Below are 18,226 nucleotides of genomic sequence, written 5' to 3'. Positions count from 1 at the left end.
ACAGGGCTAAACTGCATTCTGGCTTGGCGCAGCATTGTCTTACCTACAGAGTTTGCCTCTGTTGAGTCTTTTTGTTGTTTTTTCTCTTGCTTTTTGTCTTCCTTTTATGGCAAAAACATATTGAGGCTGCAGTTAAAATTATGAATTTAATAGCCTTTTAGGTGCAAATTCAGGAGGCTCATCTAGCAGCGAGATTGGGGATTATCCTAAATGACCTAAACTGTGTGTGTGATCTGTTATCTGTGCTCATTAAAACGTCCTCACCACCTCGTCTGGTCTAGAGGTGCTGCATTTGGGGAAAAGTCAGACTGAATGAATTGCCTGTTGTGGAAAAGGAATGCCTGTGCGATTCCTCAAGTGCAGCAGTTTCCGTGGTACAAGTGTTTTAATTACATGCATCTCACATTATACAGATAGATGCAGAGGTGATATTATAAATCATATCACAGCTTTATCTTGGAATGGAAGCTGAAAGCACTAGGAAGAGTGCGAGCTGTGTGGTGGCTGATGTGAATTCAATGCTGGGGCCGTATCAGACAGGAATAGACAAGCTTATTAGAGTTAAGTGCTTTCTGTCATATTGTGCTGCATACACTTAGCCAGTCAAACACCGCATGAAATCTGTTAAATTGCCACTGTAATCATCTCTGCGTAGGTCAGTCATGCAATCCATCAGGCTTAGCAATGTTTAAATCTGGCATAGGACTGGTGTAGGACAGTCAACATTACAGCAGATTACACACCCATAAAACTCTGACACATAAACATGCACTTTGAGACTTGAGAATAATGGTTGTGCTTCAGCTTTCTCTAAATTTCTGTATGAAAATATAGGAGTGTGTATGTGTCTGTGTGTTTCCTGTCTTTTGTTGAAGGTATCAACAGGTTGTTGAGTACAGTGGTTAGAATAATTTGCACTCTTTTTCCAGCACTGTAGGAAGAAAATGGTGAAATGTTCTTCCCTGTAGACTGTATTACTAAAGGTGCCATGTGGAGTTTTCATTGTAAAAAAAAAAAAAAAAAAAAAAAGTATTCTTAACAGTATACTTTACATTCAGGGTTTCTTACCAAATTCATTGAGTTTTGTGTCACCTCATCCGTTCAGCCTGTCGTATTAATGTTAGCCAATTTCTTGTTGGGAGGGGGAATTATTTGTAAATGGGATAGTTTTTTTCAGGAGGTTAGGTTTTTTTTACTGCTCTATTAGCTATTTGAAGATCTTTTGTCTTTTTTTTAACAGTTTAGGCCTACACATTTAAAATGTATTTTTAATTACAGAATTGAGGGGGAATGTTCATTCTGGACCTTGGCCAACACCATCCACAGGGGAAGGCTATGAAGAGTTAAATTCTTTTTTTTTTTTTCAAATTACCAATTTAATTACAAAATATATACTGAGAGATTAACTGATAATAAAAAAAAGAGTTGTTAGAGGCAGCCCTATAGGTCATTTCCACAGTGCCAGTATTGGTTAACAACTCTGTATGGTATCTTGAAGTTTGTAAAGAACTTTGTTGGCCAAAAGGCTTCTCAGTGCCTCAAATGATATTTGGGCTGTGGTCAGAAAAAGGACGGGGAAAAAAGATCTCACACACACACACACACACACACACACATATCAGTATGATGATGATTAATAATAAGCATTTTGTTTGGCAATTTTCTACAATAAAGTGTACAAAGTTCATTAAAACGAGGACATTTATTAAACAGCAACAACAGAAAAAAGCTTACACGAGAAAAGCTAATACATCAGAATTTTTTTACAGTTTAATTTTTATATGCATTACAGTTTGTATACTGAGAGGGAGGAAGACTCTTTTTTTTCTCTTCAGACTAGTGAACTGTGATAATGATGGTCTACTTTACGCAGTGGGTTTCTGAATCTATCCAGAGGTAATGTCAGTAAATTATGTGTGTGTGTGTGTGTGTGTGCGCATGCGTGTGCGTGTTTACTTGTACTTGCTACATAGTGAGGACTGAAACACGTTTTTTACCTACAGAGTGAGGACATTTTTTGAAAGTGGGGACATTTTGGCCGGTCCTCACAATTTCAAAGGGCTGTTTGAAGGTTAAGACTTGGTTTTAAGGGTTAGGTTAGAATTAGACAATGGTTAGGGTGAGGGTAAGGGTTAGGGTTAGGCATTTAGTTGTGATGGTTAAGGTTAGGGTAGGGGCTAGGGAATGCATTATGTCAATGTGTGTGTGTGTGTGTGTGTGTGTGTGTGTGTGTATGTAGCTGAATGTGAGGTGTTGTGAAGTGCTTTTAAGTGCTCTCAGGTTAAAAGCTGTATTGGGCTGTCTATTTATCATTCACTATATGTCCACCTATCTATGAACAATACCCAAAAGAATCATTATAGCAAATAAAGGGCTGGAACTAGCATTCCCCCCCTTTTCAATAAACCAATTGATTTTTTTGACGAATTGATAAATTGTTTAGTATAACATGGCTGAAAATAAGGACAAATGCTCACTACAAAGCTGCTAGAGCCTAATGTGTCATCGTCCAATTGCTTATTTTGTCTTAACAGTTAAAAACTAAATGGATTTGGTTTATAATATGAGTTCGAGTAAAGCTGCAATTCCTCTCATTAGAGAAACTGGAACCCAAAGCATCTAAATTGTTGTAGATTAATTTTCTGCTAATCGACTAATCAGTTAATTGACTCATAGTTTTAGCACTTCTACACATAATTTTACAAAGCAGGCTGGGAGCTGCTGTGAACCCCTCATAGATAGGATCCTCTGTAAACCTCACACGTTTTGTTCATCAGTCAACTAACAAACACACTGAGAGTCAGGACTGTTGTGTTTGTAACCCAGGGTTGAGGAGCTGATTGGGTTCAAGTCCAGCTTTGTTAAAGCTCCTCGACTTGATTTTTCAGAGTGCTGACGAGGCCCCGAGTTCTGCATTCTGTCATCTTCTATTATACTGCGACCCTTCGTACACATACAGTCACTGCGTCAGCTTGCAGTCAGACACATTTCAAATGTAGTTTTTATTTTACTCCGTGCCCTGGTATGAGTCAGGGGCACAACACACAATGTAGATGTTGAACGCTGAACATCTGAATTATTGTAGATGTTGAACATATGCTGATTAGAATGACCTCTATATTCATTAAAATGAGTTTTGTAAATGTAAGCACAGATGTCCATAGTCAGGCACAGTTTCTGCCTTCATAAAATGTTTTCTTTAGAAATTAGACTTACACCTCTGATATCACTTTAAAACTGTCTGAAACTGTTTTCATATTTATACCGTAACATGTCATTATATCTAGAGCTGAAACGAATACTTGATTCATTTATTAGTTGATCAACAGAAAATAATCAGAAACTATTTTAATAAAATTATTGTTCATTTTTTTCAAGCAAAAAAGCCTCATAAAATAAAATTTCAGAAGTTCAGAGGAGTGACAAACAAAAACTATTAAAGCTTGACATCTTAGATTTTGCTGTACACACATACGGTTACTTAAGAATCCTGTTTTTTCTCTTGTGCACAACTGAAGAACAGCCCTTTTTAAATGCTGTTATAAACCTAAGGGGAGTGCGTTATGTCACTGCTTCCATGTGAACTGGAGTCTTGAAGTCTTTTTTTACAAGGGAAATGCAACTAAATTAGACAAAACCTGGTCAATATAAGTCCAGAGTGAAACTACAGAGAACAGAGTAAAGAACAGAGAGGGCGACTGACATCTACAATGGCAGGAATATTGACAGATTGATTGACAGAAAGTGGCAGCAAGCAGTTGGGAAAGCATGACAGCTAAAGTTCAAAAAAGCATCTACACTTTTGTGTAGATTTGATTTAAAGGCGACTGAATGCAAACACAGCAAGTGATGAACACAATCAGACGTTTTCTTTATACTGTATCAGCAGTGCATATTTTTGTGTTACCGATGCCTGAACCGTAGAATTTTGGCAGCTCCAAGTGATATAGCGCATGGTCACTTTTGAAGGCTTAAAGAACCTGGGGTGGCATCAGTCAGCTGACTGTTTTTTAGTGCTGGAGGTGGTGAAGTAAGTCAGCTAGTTTGAACGGAATACTGTCTCACTGCTGTTGCCGTTTTGTTGCTGTCTTAAGTTTCGATTTCTCACTTCCTTGCACTGACCAGCTTTTCCACGAGCATCAATACCTGAGACCAGAATTTAATTTGAGCAAACAAGGTGAATCTTGCAGCATCTCAGGGTCGAAGGCTCATGACTTAGGCTGCTTTTCTGCATAAAATAGCTGACCAGTGCAGCATTAATGAGCGTCCACTTTCAGAAGCACAATAATGTATCACCCAGCAAGACACACCAACTAGCCAACTCAGCAATAGACAGACAGACGGCACTTGGAGCTGATGTCTCTCCAGGCTACTGCGACAGGTGGTTCTATACGACTCAATTACATCCCACTGCTTCAGAACCATCAACATGCAGAGGAGATGTAGGCAGTCGCCTGGCTGCACGTGTGTTTGCATATGCATGAATATGAACACAGGATTCCTACAATAACATAAAGCCAAATTATCCACCTTTTACACCTGCTTTGTATTTGATATGCAAACAGTGTGTTTCCATACTGTATTGACTGTAGTTGCCTGCTGCAGTGCTGTTGTTTGACAGTGCTCACAGCTCCATTAGAGGAGTGGAGACGATGGAAGCTGTCTTAGTCTGATCTATGGTGTGTAAATTGACTGTGACAGAGGTCTGCCGATCATGCTGTGTTCATTCAGCAGGGCTGTTTGGCATTTTCTGTGATAATTCTGTCATTAGTGTGAAACATTGAATTGGAGTGGATGGGAATGCCTGCTCTATTAGTATGATTCTTAGGTGGCAAGGTGTGAAAGAATAACTTCAATTTTTTATATGTTTCTTTGCATAATTCGAAAGGTGGACTTGACCTGCAGTCACACCAGGATCTGACTACTCCAGTCAGAGTTTCTCTACTGTTGGCCACAAAGCAGCTTCACTCAAGCACTTGTTTGGGGTTAAGTGCCTCGCTCAAATTAATTTTAGGGTCCTTCAGTTTTTCCAGCAAACTTTAAATGATACTTCTAGAGCTGGATATTGAACACTAGTCATTTTTGAATACTGACTTGTGTTGTAGCACTGATTGCCTGTCAAGTATTGAAAGCTGACGTATAATGCTTGGAATATAATAGTCTAAAACGTCTAGTTTGGCGGTCATAGCATATAAATGGGCTTATAGGAACCCACAAATTAATATTGCCAGATCCAGAATGCCACGTATTCAAACATATTACAATGTTTACAGCAAAATGTATAAATCACTAAAAAAAAACTTGTACTATATATTTATAATAATGGAGAAATCATAATAAATACCAATTAGATATTCCATCTTGCCTTCTTTTCCAGACTTTTGAAACAAGGTTAGAACATTTAAACATCAAAATTAAACATCCTCTCCAATTTCTTTGTTCAACACAATGGCCCCATGTAACTGTGTTTTAAACACATTTTGTGTGAACAAAATGTGTAAATTAACATTTCATTTCATCATATTCTGATACCGTCTTCAGCTCTATAATGTTTTTTCTGCCTCTAGACATGACTCAAACGGACTGACCCATCTTCAAATTTTTGAGAGGCTGTAGCAATGTCAGTCTACCCTCATCCCCCAAAATATTAATACATCTCTGTCTGTCTTCTGTCTGCAGTATGAGTTCAAGGTGAAAAACATCAAGAAGAAAAAAGTCAACATCGTGGTGTCTGTAGACGGCGTGAAAGTCAACTTGAGGAAAAAGAAAAAAGTGAGTGACCTTTTTTATTTGATCTCTATTTCTTACTTGGAAAAGAAGGACCTTCTCCTTGGGTGCATTTAATGTGTTTTGGTAGTGTCATGTCAAATTAAAAGCAGCAGATTTTGATCCTATAGCAGGGTATACTGCCAAGAAGAAGAAAAATCTGAATATTTTTGTACTAACGAGCCAATGTCAATTTCAATATAGGCTACAATGTCTTTTATTTGGCTTTGATTGGCTCTCTTTCTCATTATAACAACATATGAAAGTTTCTTGTTTCTTGGTGCTAAAACACTAGATGTTGGGTTAGTCACTTTAAAGAACCAGACCAGATCCATTTCCTATATCCTGCATCTGGCAGGAGGTGGTGATCGATCCTCGTCTTAATTAGACGACGGACAGAGGTGAGCATTGAGACATTGCAAGGGAGGACAAAGGGCCTGAGAGTAATCGAAAGTATGGGGGAGGAAGTAGAAGAAAAGAGGGACAGATGTTGAAGAGTAAAGAAAAGCGAGAAAGAAAGCGAAAGAAAGGAGCGAGAAATAAACCTGAAGAAGCTGGAGGAGGGGGTGCTGAGACTGGAGACAAGTGGATCTGTGTTTCCAGGTGTGGTGAGGTTGACAGCTGTAATCCACAGAGACAGACTGGAGTCGACTTCACTCGCTGAGAATCACAGAGAGTCTGACAGGTGGGAAACCAGTAGATAGGATCAAAGGGAAGTTAATTTAGTAGTGCTGCCTATCCTCCTCACCAGCATTCAGTTTTTCATTTTAATTCATTAATCCAGACTTGAAACCATTCACTGGTTTTCAGCTCTGCTGGACAGAGTCCTCTAAAATGTATTTAATATTTAATAACCGTAGTGACTGTCAACCATCATCTTGTGTTTAAACTGTTGCCCAATTCAGACAGATTATATGTGCAGGGCCAGAGACTCGTATTCAATTGTTTTACCGGTCTGCATGTTGATAGGGAGACAAGGTAGATCAAAAATCTGATAGCTGGCAGTTAGCGTGGCCAGACTTTCTCATCTGATTTTTTTTTACCATCCACTGAACTTTCCCTGGTTCCTTAGAGCATTATGAAATGTATGGACTTCTGAAGACTTGTTGATCTTTTTGCATTGAGTGTGGGGTTGAGATGCAGACAATCATCCCTCTAAATTCACTGTACAAAGTTGCTGCCTCAGCTAGAAAGTTGCCACCAGTTTCTGCTAAAAATGTTTAAATTGATCTAACCTGACATTTTTATAAGCATCTACTACAATTTATCTAAATAAGTCTGCAGCTCAAAGAATGACATCTGTTGAAAGGTTCACCAAACAGTCATCAAACACTGTAATTACTATATGTTGGACTCAGCTAATCTACATACAACAAAAATGGCAATTTTGGATATGTGGGATTTGTTGTCTCAATGGCCCTCTAAGGGACAGCCTATTCATTACACCAATATAAATGCTCACTTGTGTAAGTGTGTGTGCCTGTCTACATATCCATATTCTTTTGTGTGTGAACAGTTGTGTGTGGATGGTACATCATTTGGAGAATATGTGGAATATTACTATGATCATATACCCATACCCTAGCTGATATTTTTGTATCAGACCTGCCTGATAGCGGATGGTATGTGCCACTCTTAAATCTAATTTCATAGCTGTTTTTATATACTTTTTATGTTGGTGTAGTCAAGGTGGAATCCCTGCCTTATCAGAAATGGTTGATATTAGATTACGAATAACTGATGTTAATTAAAAGATCAGTATCGACTGAATACATCAGCAAACTATAATCTCCACTCAGCTGTTGATGGGAGAAAAATGCTTTTTGAAGTGAGATGGGGAGTGTGTACTGTAAATTGCAGGAAACATGCCATTTATTGCTACTTTTTCAAATCAACTGATCATAAATTGGTGGCGCATCCTACTGCTGCCAGTGATGGTGTTCCCTCTGTGTTTGGTTCTGTTTGGGTTCACTGCAGTTTTAATAAGGTTTAATACAGTTGCCAAGCGGGAGGAGCTATTTCAGGCTACGCTGTCTCTGGAAGTAGAAGTTCTGTTCATTTTCTCCTCACACCGTGTTTGGTGACTCACAAACTCTCCTGTTTGATTCATCAGTACAAAAGAAATTTACAGTGGGTAAAGTTAAGAAACCAATGAATCCTCCCACTTCGCAACTCTATTATCCTCAGGTCTATTAAGATCAGCTCTGACTGTCCTTGAGTCGCTTTCAGATTGGGTCTCTTTAAAAAAATTAATTAATTAATTTATGCCCGTTGGGTCCAGGTAGGCTTTCCACCGGTCCATTTCGGATCAGAACCAAAGTTTGAAGTAAATGCATTTTAATATTGCATGTAATAAATGAGTGAAGCAATGATAATGAAAACAAGTCCTGAAAATGGATCAGGTCCAAAGTTTGAAGCCATGAAAATATCTACTTTTATTGTCTGTGATGGAAATGATCTGAATGAACATCCCTTATGTGTTCTATTGGCTGATGGGGTAAATATTAAAGCCATCATCGAAGGCTCAATGTCAAATTAATTGGCTGGCTGGAATGAAAGGCTGGTCGTTAGAAGGATGTTTTGCCTCCACCTGTTTTCTTGTCTCGTTTGCTCCCTGGTCGGAAAGCTGAAATGTCAAGTGTGACGGTCAGCAATCTATTTACATCTCTGAGTACGTCGGAGGCAAAGAAAGACCGCAGATAGGAGTGATTGAATGACTGAGTCAACAAAGGTCTGTGGAGATAGAAATCAATATGAATAATTCCTGTGCTCACGTGTTGACATTTTGATTGTGACATTAAACTGGAAGGTAGATTTAATCAAATGGACAGACAGTTAGGCAAAAGGAAAAGGAAAAATTGAAATAAATGTCTTAAAGATGGAAATGTTAGAATTATATCTACATCAATAGATGATGCAGTTCACTCTTGATTATGATACAAGGGACAGAAATGTATGTATGTATTTTATTTATTTATTTATTTATTTACAATTTTTGGTTTAGTTTTCAACTGTCCGAAGGCGTTTTCCCTTCCTTCAGTCCTTAGCTTTATGTATTAAAAATTTGGTTTGAACTAACATTTTTATTTATTTCCACAGAAGAAGGAGTGGATGTGGGATGAGAGCAAGATGATGGTGATGCAGGATCCCATTTACAGGTAAGCTCGACACAAGCTTTCATTTGTACATAACATTTAAATTCTTTAACTCAATGTGAAATGCTAATATACATTTTTTTAATTCTTATTGTAACGCCTTCAGTCCTTGTGGCTCATTCCAAACGAATTTTAATCCAAACTTGATTAAATACACTGTGGTGGCTCAGGAAATGAGCATCCTTTGTCTCTGTCACTGCAAGCGTTTCCATTTTGGAGAAAGAAGGATATTGTAGCTTGCTGATGATAACTTTTACTGACTCCAGAACAGAGCAGCACAAAGGTTTCAGAAAAATAGATGAGTTATTAGGAAGTGTGGATGCATAAACACAGTGTTATCGGAGAGTAGAGGGCCACTGATAACATGGAATACAGAAATGTGACAGCAAAATTTGGTGAGTCAGAGATAGTTTTTTGACTATGGCTGAACAATACATTCAGTTCTTTTTAATATTGCATTTTGAGAAAAGATGCAATAAAGGCATTTTGAAAAATGCATTTTAATAATGCATGTAATAAATGAGTGAAGCAATGATAATGAAAACAAGTCCTGAAATTGACTGTTGTATTGTAATCATGACAATATTGACACAAACGTTTCACTTATATATATACAATATTTCCAGCCATTTTGGAACATTATCACCTCCGCTGTTCATTGTTCAAAGATTAAAACATACTATAAAAGTTCCTCACTTAACATCTCCACTCTCTTTGAAGTGTCATCAATTATTTGAACCTGAGATAACCCAGTATACCTTTTAACAAGCTAGTACTGTTCTCAAACAATATATCACATTTTTCTATAGTGGTCGTCTGCTTTTGTTAGTAACAACACAGTTCTATCAAAATCACAGTGTGATGTTTTATCCACATCTTACAACAGCCTGAGTTTCTCGGTGGGAGCTCGAATTGAGGCACCTCATTTGCTCCAAATGGTTTCGATCAAGACACTGTGACCCCACCCTTCCTCAGTAGGGTAGTTAGGTTTGGGTGGGGGCTCTCTGACTGCTCCATGATGTGCTTGTGGGGTTGGTAGCTTCATTACCACACCCCCAGTTGGCAGCATAAAGTCCTCAGTCTCTTTGTTTTGCCTGGCCATTCTTAGATGAACACATAAATAATAGATATTTTCAAGGGGACTTAGGTTTAAGGCATTTAAATTTCTCAGTCTTAGGGTTTAGATGCCAACATGATATTTCTAAGAATAATGTTAATAATATTTATAAAACTTGGGACCTGTAACCATAAGATTCAGTTCATTCAGTCCATTTGCTGCAGGGGTGTATCAGTAGTCCTTTGATATGAACTTATACCACCCTCTGTTGTCGGCTGTGTAGACATGCTACACACACATACGCAGACACACACACACACAGTTGCACAGTGCTGAGAGGCAGCTAAAGTGGTGGCTCGGCACCATTAATCTCTCTTTCTCATAGACACACATTCATACATGCAGTCACATAGAAGTTTGGTCAAACCAGTGAAAGGTGCATGAGGAACACTCATGTTCTATAGAGGAATAGAAAGAAAGCTGAAGTCTGGTTTTGCCACAGACACACACCGTTCATATTCTGTATTGAATGACTCATACTTTCTCCCTACCCACACACACACACACACACACACACACACACACACACACACACACACACACACAAACACTCACTCTCACTCTCACTCCCAGGCGGGCACAGCTCAGAAGTGCGTCCAGGAGCCCAGTTGGGGCTTCGGGCTTTGGAAATGATTCTGTCAGAAAGATGGATTTTGCCTGGCTGTTTGTGTAAGCATCTCTGAGCTTATAAATTCGGAAAGATTTTGTTTGGTTGGATATGCCGTAGGTTGCCCTGCTCATCTGAGCCTTATGCACAGTTTGTGATATTACAGTCACAAAGTTTCCCCACAGGAGGAGGCTGGGTAGCAGGGGGGGACGTAAAGCAGAGTACAATGGGTAAGCCTCATCAATCTGTCGTTGACATCTGCTGAGCTGAGTCTGACAGATCCTGGAGACATCTTATCTTTTCTGTTCAACATATCACAAGATGATGGCTCAAACTCAAGCTTCACTCATTAAATATATGGCCTTTGCTGTGTGAAAAAGCACCTGTGCTCATTTTACCATATAAGTGATTAAATTTAATCTGATGTCAGTGGAGGCTAGACTTCAGTATCGTTTAAGCAATAGCTCACGACTCCGCTTCGCGTCGGGCCGAACAACGCCCCTTAGCTGTGATATAATCACAATTTATCACGGCCTGGAGTGAGCTATTGCTTTTGCAGTTACCAAGTATGGCAATATGAAAGTTATAGACACATTCCAATTTAAACAGTTTTTATTAATATGTTCATAAAGCATTGTTCTTACAAAGAAATAGGCCCTCCTGGCTGCTTGCACATAGTGCAACGTACTAGCTTTTTTTTTTTTAATCACAGATTGATTTCATGATTTGGCTATTTATTTATATTAATTTTTATGTTGCCATTTATTATGCAACCACTGAAAAACTTCCCAGCGTCAGTAGGATGACTGCTTGTATTTTTTGTTAGGTGGAGGTGTGTCGCTTGGCGTGGCGAGGATATTGCTCCATTTTCTCTGGTCACCTAGTTTCGGTCGCCAATAGCTCTGGAGAGAGGTTTTGCACTTGCCACTCACGGCCATAATCTCTCGTGTCAAGACCCGCATCAGAAAGTTTCTGAATCGTGGTGCTGCGGAGGCACTGGTTACTGTGTTTCTTCTGCGTTGCTGCTTGCTTGCATATTCTGGGCAACAAATGACACTTTTTACATTTAGGCTGCAGCTTAGGTCATTAACAGCCAGGATAGCTAATAGACTACCCTACATATAGTTATATAGAATTTTTTAATAACTCTATGGTACCCTAATCTTAGCCAAAAGAATATGCACTAGGCCGACTTACCAAACATCGTCGACACCGCAGATCACTTTTTCTTTGGGTGAAGATAGAAGGCTGGTGCATCCGAGGGTAGGCGGGAGAGATATTTCTCTATAGATGAAACGGGTCAGAGAGGATCATCAGGCTGTTCACACATGAATCCCCTTGTGCTCTCTTTGTTCTTCTCCTGTGGGTCATTGTGATTCTTTGTATGCTTGTTGAAGGCCAGTGTTGCATATTTCAGCCTGTTTTCGTCTCTTTTGATGGCTACAGCTGCGCATGTAGACGCAGCAACTGGTAGCTCCTTCAAACTTGCTACATTTTTGTTTTAAACTGTTATTTTTTTCGGCTTTATTGCTGAAACATCATTAAATTATATCTGATTGGATCTGATTTAAAAGGCTAAGCCAAAATTGTTCAAATCGGGAGATTTTGACTATGGCAACGGCTGCGCATGTAGATGCTGCAGAGTTTGGATTAAAGAGCAGCGGCCTTTGAGACGAACTACCCAGCCAGATCAACAAGACCACACTCCACAATCTGGCAAGAAAACACACTGATAATCTGTTAGAAATGATATGAATTGATATTATATATGATATAAATGATCTGATTCTCTTCAATTCATTTTTGTTTATATAGCGCCAATTCATAAGAGAAGTTATCTCATTGCACTTTTTCTATAGAGCAGGTCTAGACCGTACTCTTTATAATATTATTTACAGAGACCCAACAATTCCCTCAATTGCTCCCAAGAGCATGCTTGCCAACCCTTTTGATTTCTCTGCCCCTCTCCCCGCTGTCCTCCTGGAGTGATCCCGCCACATGATGAAATATCAAGATCTGCCCATCCACTATATTTATTAGAAATAGTATCTGCTGTTTGTGATTGTGTTTTTTAAATTACGTACTTATTCCACATATTTGTCAGTTGTCTCTAAACAGAGAGCGAGAGAGACAAGCAGACATGGGGAGGGGCACACACACACACACACACACACACACACACACACACACACACAGGCAGATCATCACCCACCATCAACCCCCCACAGAAACACATAAAAAGCTTTAAGTTATAAATTCATGAGGTTATTATAAAGATCAGCTCTTTATTGTGATTAGAAAAGAGCAGAGGAGCTGAATCGCATGTTGTCTTATTTTGACACATGATGAACTGTCGTGTCGAGTCCTTTCCTTCTAAGGGTTTTCACAACGCCGGTGAATACATTGTTGCACGTTGTTGTGTCTTTGAGGAGACACCAGGATTGACTGAGCGGTGGGCCATTAATGTATCAGGTAAGTCCTGCGCGGAGACCAACATAGCTGCTCAGCCTTTCGAAAAGCACTCACTACTTTTAAACCAACAACTGTCAGTAGTGCGTGAAGAAGTGTTCAGCTGTTTTTTAAAGCTTTAGCCACAGTTTTGAGCACCAGCTATTGTCCGCCATATTTTAACCACAATAAACATCCATTGAGATATGTGTAATTGGCGAGGAATCTGTTTCAATAAAATTAATAAAAATGCAAAAATTTAAAGGTTAGGTTTAGATTTTTTTCATGTCTGTCTTAATACAACACTCACATGTATGTACATTGCGAGAGTTGTTGGTTGCAGTTGCAGACAGTGTTTCCTTGCTGAGCCGCAGCAGAGGGATATGTCCTGGCAGTCACATGCAGGTTTCTTGATGGTGTTTTTTCTCGGTAACAAACCTACTGTAGATGTGACTGCCAGGACATATCTGTCAGCTGCAGCTCAGCAAGGAAATGCTGTCCGTGGAAACACAATGAGGGATTTTATTATTTTTTTTAAAGACTTTTAAAAATACCCATAACTCTTTCAACATACATATTGAGTGTTGTATTACTGTAATAATAAGTGTAACTAAATCTGAACCTATGCCTGGTTCTAATAAAGTTAAAATTTCCTCCTCATAATTTTTGGAACCGATTGCCATACAGAACAGGATCTCAGTACCCAACTGTACCAGAAGCAGGTGTTAATTCAGTAGACGTGGCCCACCTCTGCTGTGAACAGCTGTGGGAAACCCTGAGTCATACCAGATGAGAGTAGCAGTCAATCTCTTGACGTTGTTCTATTATCAGTCAGTGTATCCTCTGGTGGCCTTGACTGATTCAATTCAATTAATAATCAGCCACATTCTTATATGAATGTTCTGTTTAAACTCTGTACTTCCCACAGGTCACTTCACAACCTAACAGTTGGGACAGTACTGTGATATCTATGTCCGTGGCTTCTTTCAAAGTTATGTTAAACTGGAAGTTAATTTGTTATCAATATGCAAGAAATGCAGTTTATAGCTCTCAGCTTGAGCAATGCATATCTGAATTTTATTTGAAAAGTGACCCCATGCAGTGTGCTGTCTAGTTAGGCGAAGAGAGATTAGTCTATAAATGAAAATGTGGGAAAGATTTAGCATGTGTATCAGCCGCATATTGTTAAAGTGTAAATTAGAAGGCTGTTTTGGCCACTGGAAATCCCCATGTGAGAAAACATAGTGTGAATGTAACCTTTTGGTGATATGTTTGAAATACTGCGCTCCATAAGCTAAAGTGATACATATTCACATCTAGCTTTTCAAATACAGGGGACAAAATGCACATCAAAGACCCTCAACTGGCGGTGGGTTTTTCAGATTCACAGAGGCTGGACACCGTGTGTCTAAATCATTTGGGAGGATTCAGCTGAGTGCTTTGCATTTCGTCTGGCATTCCTTTTCATCTTCAGCTGCTTTCTAGCTGGAGCTGCTGGCTCACTGCCACTGAGGCTGTCCACCACCTCGTATGCAACATCAGCGCTGGCAGGGGTGGCATGGCAGCAAACGCACTCAATTGCATTTACACATTTACTTACAACATGTCTAAGGACACTTGTGGTGATATTCCACCATCTTCCCATTTCCTAAAACCTAACTGTAAATCTGATATATCCCATTGACAAAGAGACAATAAACAAAATATATTCATTCCGAGGGTCTAAACGGTGTATTTCTCATAAGTATAGATTAACAAAGCATACATGTACAAACATTAACATTAACGTATGCGCGAGCATATGCAAGAAATGCGTCTCACAGGCAGACACAACTTACATACACAAGGATATTCATTCAGATAGTCACAAGTGTGCACACATACTGTCTTATAAAACAAGCCAAACTAGAAGACGGTTGACAACTTTTCCAAATCACGTACAGTTCCATGCTGCACTATAGCTGTAAAAACATATACACTGTCACACCACCTGCTTGGACAATGTCAAATTGCTGTCAGAGAAGGCAGGTCTGTGGCTGCTGTAGCTGTACAGGATGTAGCTGTCTGACTCCTCTTCCCATCTGAATACCACTACTACTACCTCTACTACTGATAATAATGAGCATATAAATTAGTAGAGAACTTTTCAAAAGCCAAGTACTTCACATAAAACAACAAATTTAAAAACATTACAAAAGACAAGCTGAATCAAATGAAAAATCTAATTAAGCTGGGCAAACACTATATGTGTATTTCATTAACCTTGTATGTTGTGGTAACACGCTCATCCCGTATGATTCCTTTGATTGGTCCTAACATGGATGCTCACACTGAACATAATTGGTTTTGTCCATTGAAAGTTCCAGTAAGGCTTTATTCAAACAAGAAAGCCACATCCTCAAAAATGTTAAAGAAAAGAGAAAGGCAGTGTTACTTTGTGCAATTCTACTTCTAACGAAAAGCATGTCTGTTTTGCAGTGGAGCTGAGCTTTGTTCATATCACAGCACAGTCTCAGTCAAGACTGCAGTTAGCCAAGACATGTACTATAAAATACTACTCCAATAATATTAAAACAAGCTCACCGCAGTTTTTAACGGATGTTTTGACAGAAACCATGTGGGAAATTGGATCGTGAAACTGTTCTAATTGCAAGACAGCAGACCAGAATTTCTGACATGCCAGAAATCCATTAAATCGTCCAACAGTCAAGTCACTAAATGTTTGGGCAATTAATCAGGTGTTGCAACTTCCCTCAAACTGAACTTCAAATGAAAGAAAGTCTAGTTAGAATTTGGCCTGATTTGAAAACTACTTGGGGGTTCAACTAATTCCAGTCAAGAAATAAAAGAAAAATTCAAGTAAAATCAAGCATAATTGCTCCCATCAAAATATGTTTCAAAAATAAATTTCAAAGAGGATACTGATGAAGGGAACTGTGGCGGCTCTCAAATGGCCTTGAAGTCATGTGGCAAACTAGTGTGTTCCTCTTCCAAAAGTGACAATAACTCCATGTCACACAAAGATGTGAAGGGCTAATGACGACCAGTATAAGCAAAGCTCTCTTTTTGGACTAGTATGCGTCACTATTGTTTACTGGTCCATTGTCTGCTTTGTGCCTACAATGTGCTCCAGTGACGATGAGTGTTTTATTCACAGCTGCTTTCAGCTGTCAGTGATGTCAAACTACTGTATAATCAACCATAGTACTCATATTATGTCACTTCTAAAGTGTTGTAACTGTAGATTACAGTGTTGCCATGGGTTCTGTGATAATTCTCAGTTTTTTGTAAAGCGAAGGGATCATCTCAGCAACAGGAAGAAAGTAGTAAAGCCCACCTCTTGCTTGATTTTATTGGCTGCCTGGGTCAAGTGTGACATTGACAAGCGGTGCGATTCCGCACCTTGCGCTGAGAAGTTGACAATATTTTAACTTTTATGCGTGTCTGAAAACCGCTAGAAAAATGCGTTGCACGGCGCACCATAGGAAAACAATGGTTTTGCTGGCAACACATTTCTAGTGACGCATGTCTGTGATCAGCCCTTAAGTGTGGGCGTGAGTTGTGAGCAGTTCAACCAAAGAGCAAATTTGCCTTCTCAGATTGTTTAATTTGAAGTATTTCTTTAAGGACTGAAGAGGTGAAAATGTCTAATTTTCATAAAAAATAAAATCATCATTTAATTTTATTTTTTTTTTCCCCACCGCGGCTCATCGTGTGACCATGGCAACCACAGAAACTATAGAGAGGGAAACAATATAGGAGCTTATTTTACTGATATCTGAGTTCCCTAAATGATACACGTCTTCACCTGCAGAGAACAGACAGGTCAATGAAGAGAAACGGTATTGGAGCAACATCATCTTCAAAGTATGAGTATCCGGTCTGGGACAATAAACAATGTTTATGATACTAGTTAGCAAAATTTACTATATAAATTGTGTCATACTGCTAACCATTTCCTCTATTGTAAGCTATAACATGCTCTATTTAGCTGCGTGATGAGATTATACTAGGTGGATATTGGACAGCAGTAGTCTGTGGTGTACCGGTTGGTAGGATCAGAGGGATCCGGGAGCCGCGGCGGAGTTGCGTGCTGCTGTTGCCCATACAGAACACAGATGTTGTCGGAGAGCAACCGCTCACTGTCTGAAAGCATCTTTAATGTTGCATGGCAACGAGAAGGATGTAACGCTCCTGCATGTTTGAGCGCTCGCTCTCTTTTGCTGTGTGATGCTCACAGCTGCTCTTTGTCTTGAATAGGAGCACCATGTGCCCTTTTGATTAGGGCTTTGTTTGAATGTACAGGTAAATTAGGTCATTTGCAGCCACATGTAACCTTTGATGCCTCAGCCAGTGGTGCACAATTACAGCAATCTGCTACAGCTTACTGCTAAATCAAACAGTTCATTTTGAATATTAGAGGTAATGTCAAAAGAATTTTTTTTGGCCATCATGAACAGAACTATTTTAAGCTATACATTGCACTTAGCAGGCCTGTACTAATGTAGTAGTAGCTCTCAAAGTATAGAAATGATTCAAATTTGATTCTCGGCTGAACATTTGAATCTCAAACAAAGTAAAGCTCACTGTTTGTTTTTCAGCATCCAGTTTGCTTTCAGAGACTTTTTATAACTTCTGCTGAAAAAATAGATATAGAAAAAGAGAAAGAGAAAAATGGGGAAGTTGCATTAAAGAGGAATTCAGAATGATACTGTAGCCTGCTAAGATTCAGATGTGTATACATGTGCGTCTAAGGCGTGTACATGTGAATCACACCTGTGTCTGGGATTCTGTTGCTGCGCTAATGGGCCAACTCTAAGGGTCTCCTACTTTTTTAAACTACCACAAAAGAAGCATATTACCCTCTATGTCATTGGAAATGTCCTGGAAAAAGATTTTTTGAATAGAGTTGGAGTCTGACTCACACTTAGTGAGTGGCATGCTGCCCCAGATGATGGAGTACAGCACTATTCTTCACTACTGTTCTCTTTTGTATATATTCCATTAGAGCAAGCAAAATTATCTCTAACGATTAAAGATCAAATCTGCTGTAGAGAATATTTTTAGGTAATTTGCACTAGAGATGAGATTCAAAAATCAGAGGAAATGTCTCCTTGATTCCCTTGCTGACCA

General features: G+C 39.1%; 1 protein-coding gene across 4 annotated transcripts in view; it reads left to right on the top strand.

Moving 5' to 3' along the window:
• nos1apa (nitric oxide synthase 1 (neuronal) adaptor protein a) overlaps nt 1-18,226 on the top strand; it is a 176,605-nt gene that overhangs the window by 55,995 nt on the left and 102,384 nt on the right. For all 4 annotated transcript variants that reach the window (XM_044198866.1, XM_044198867.1, XM_044198868.1 and 1 more), the window contains exons 3-4: nt 5,680-5,772; nt 8,866-8,924. In XM_044198866.1, coding sequence (XP_044054801.1) covers nt 5,680-5,772; nt 8,866-8,924 — 152 coding nt within the window. The remainder of the gene's footprint in view (nt 1-5,679; nt 5,773-8,865; nt 8,925-18,226) is intronic.

This window comes from Siniperca chuatsi, linkage group LG6 (assembly GCF_020085105.1).
Source record: "Siniperca chuatsi isolate FFG_IHB_CAS linkage group LG6, ASM2008510v1, whole genome shotgun sequence".
NCBI classification, from domain to species: domain Eukaryota; kingdom Metazoa; phylum Chordata; class Actinopteri; order Centrarchiformes; family Sinipercidae; genus Siniperca; species Siniperca chuatsi.
The sequence above is the reverse complement of the archived record's forward strand: the minus strand, read 5'-3'. Positions and strand labels throughout refer to the sequence as shown.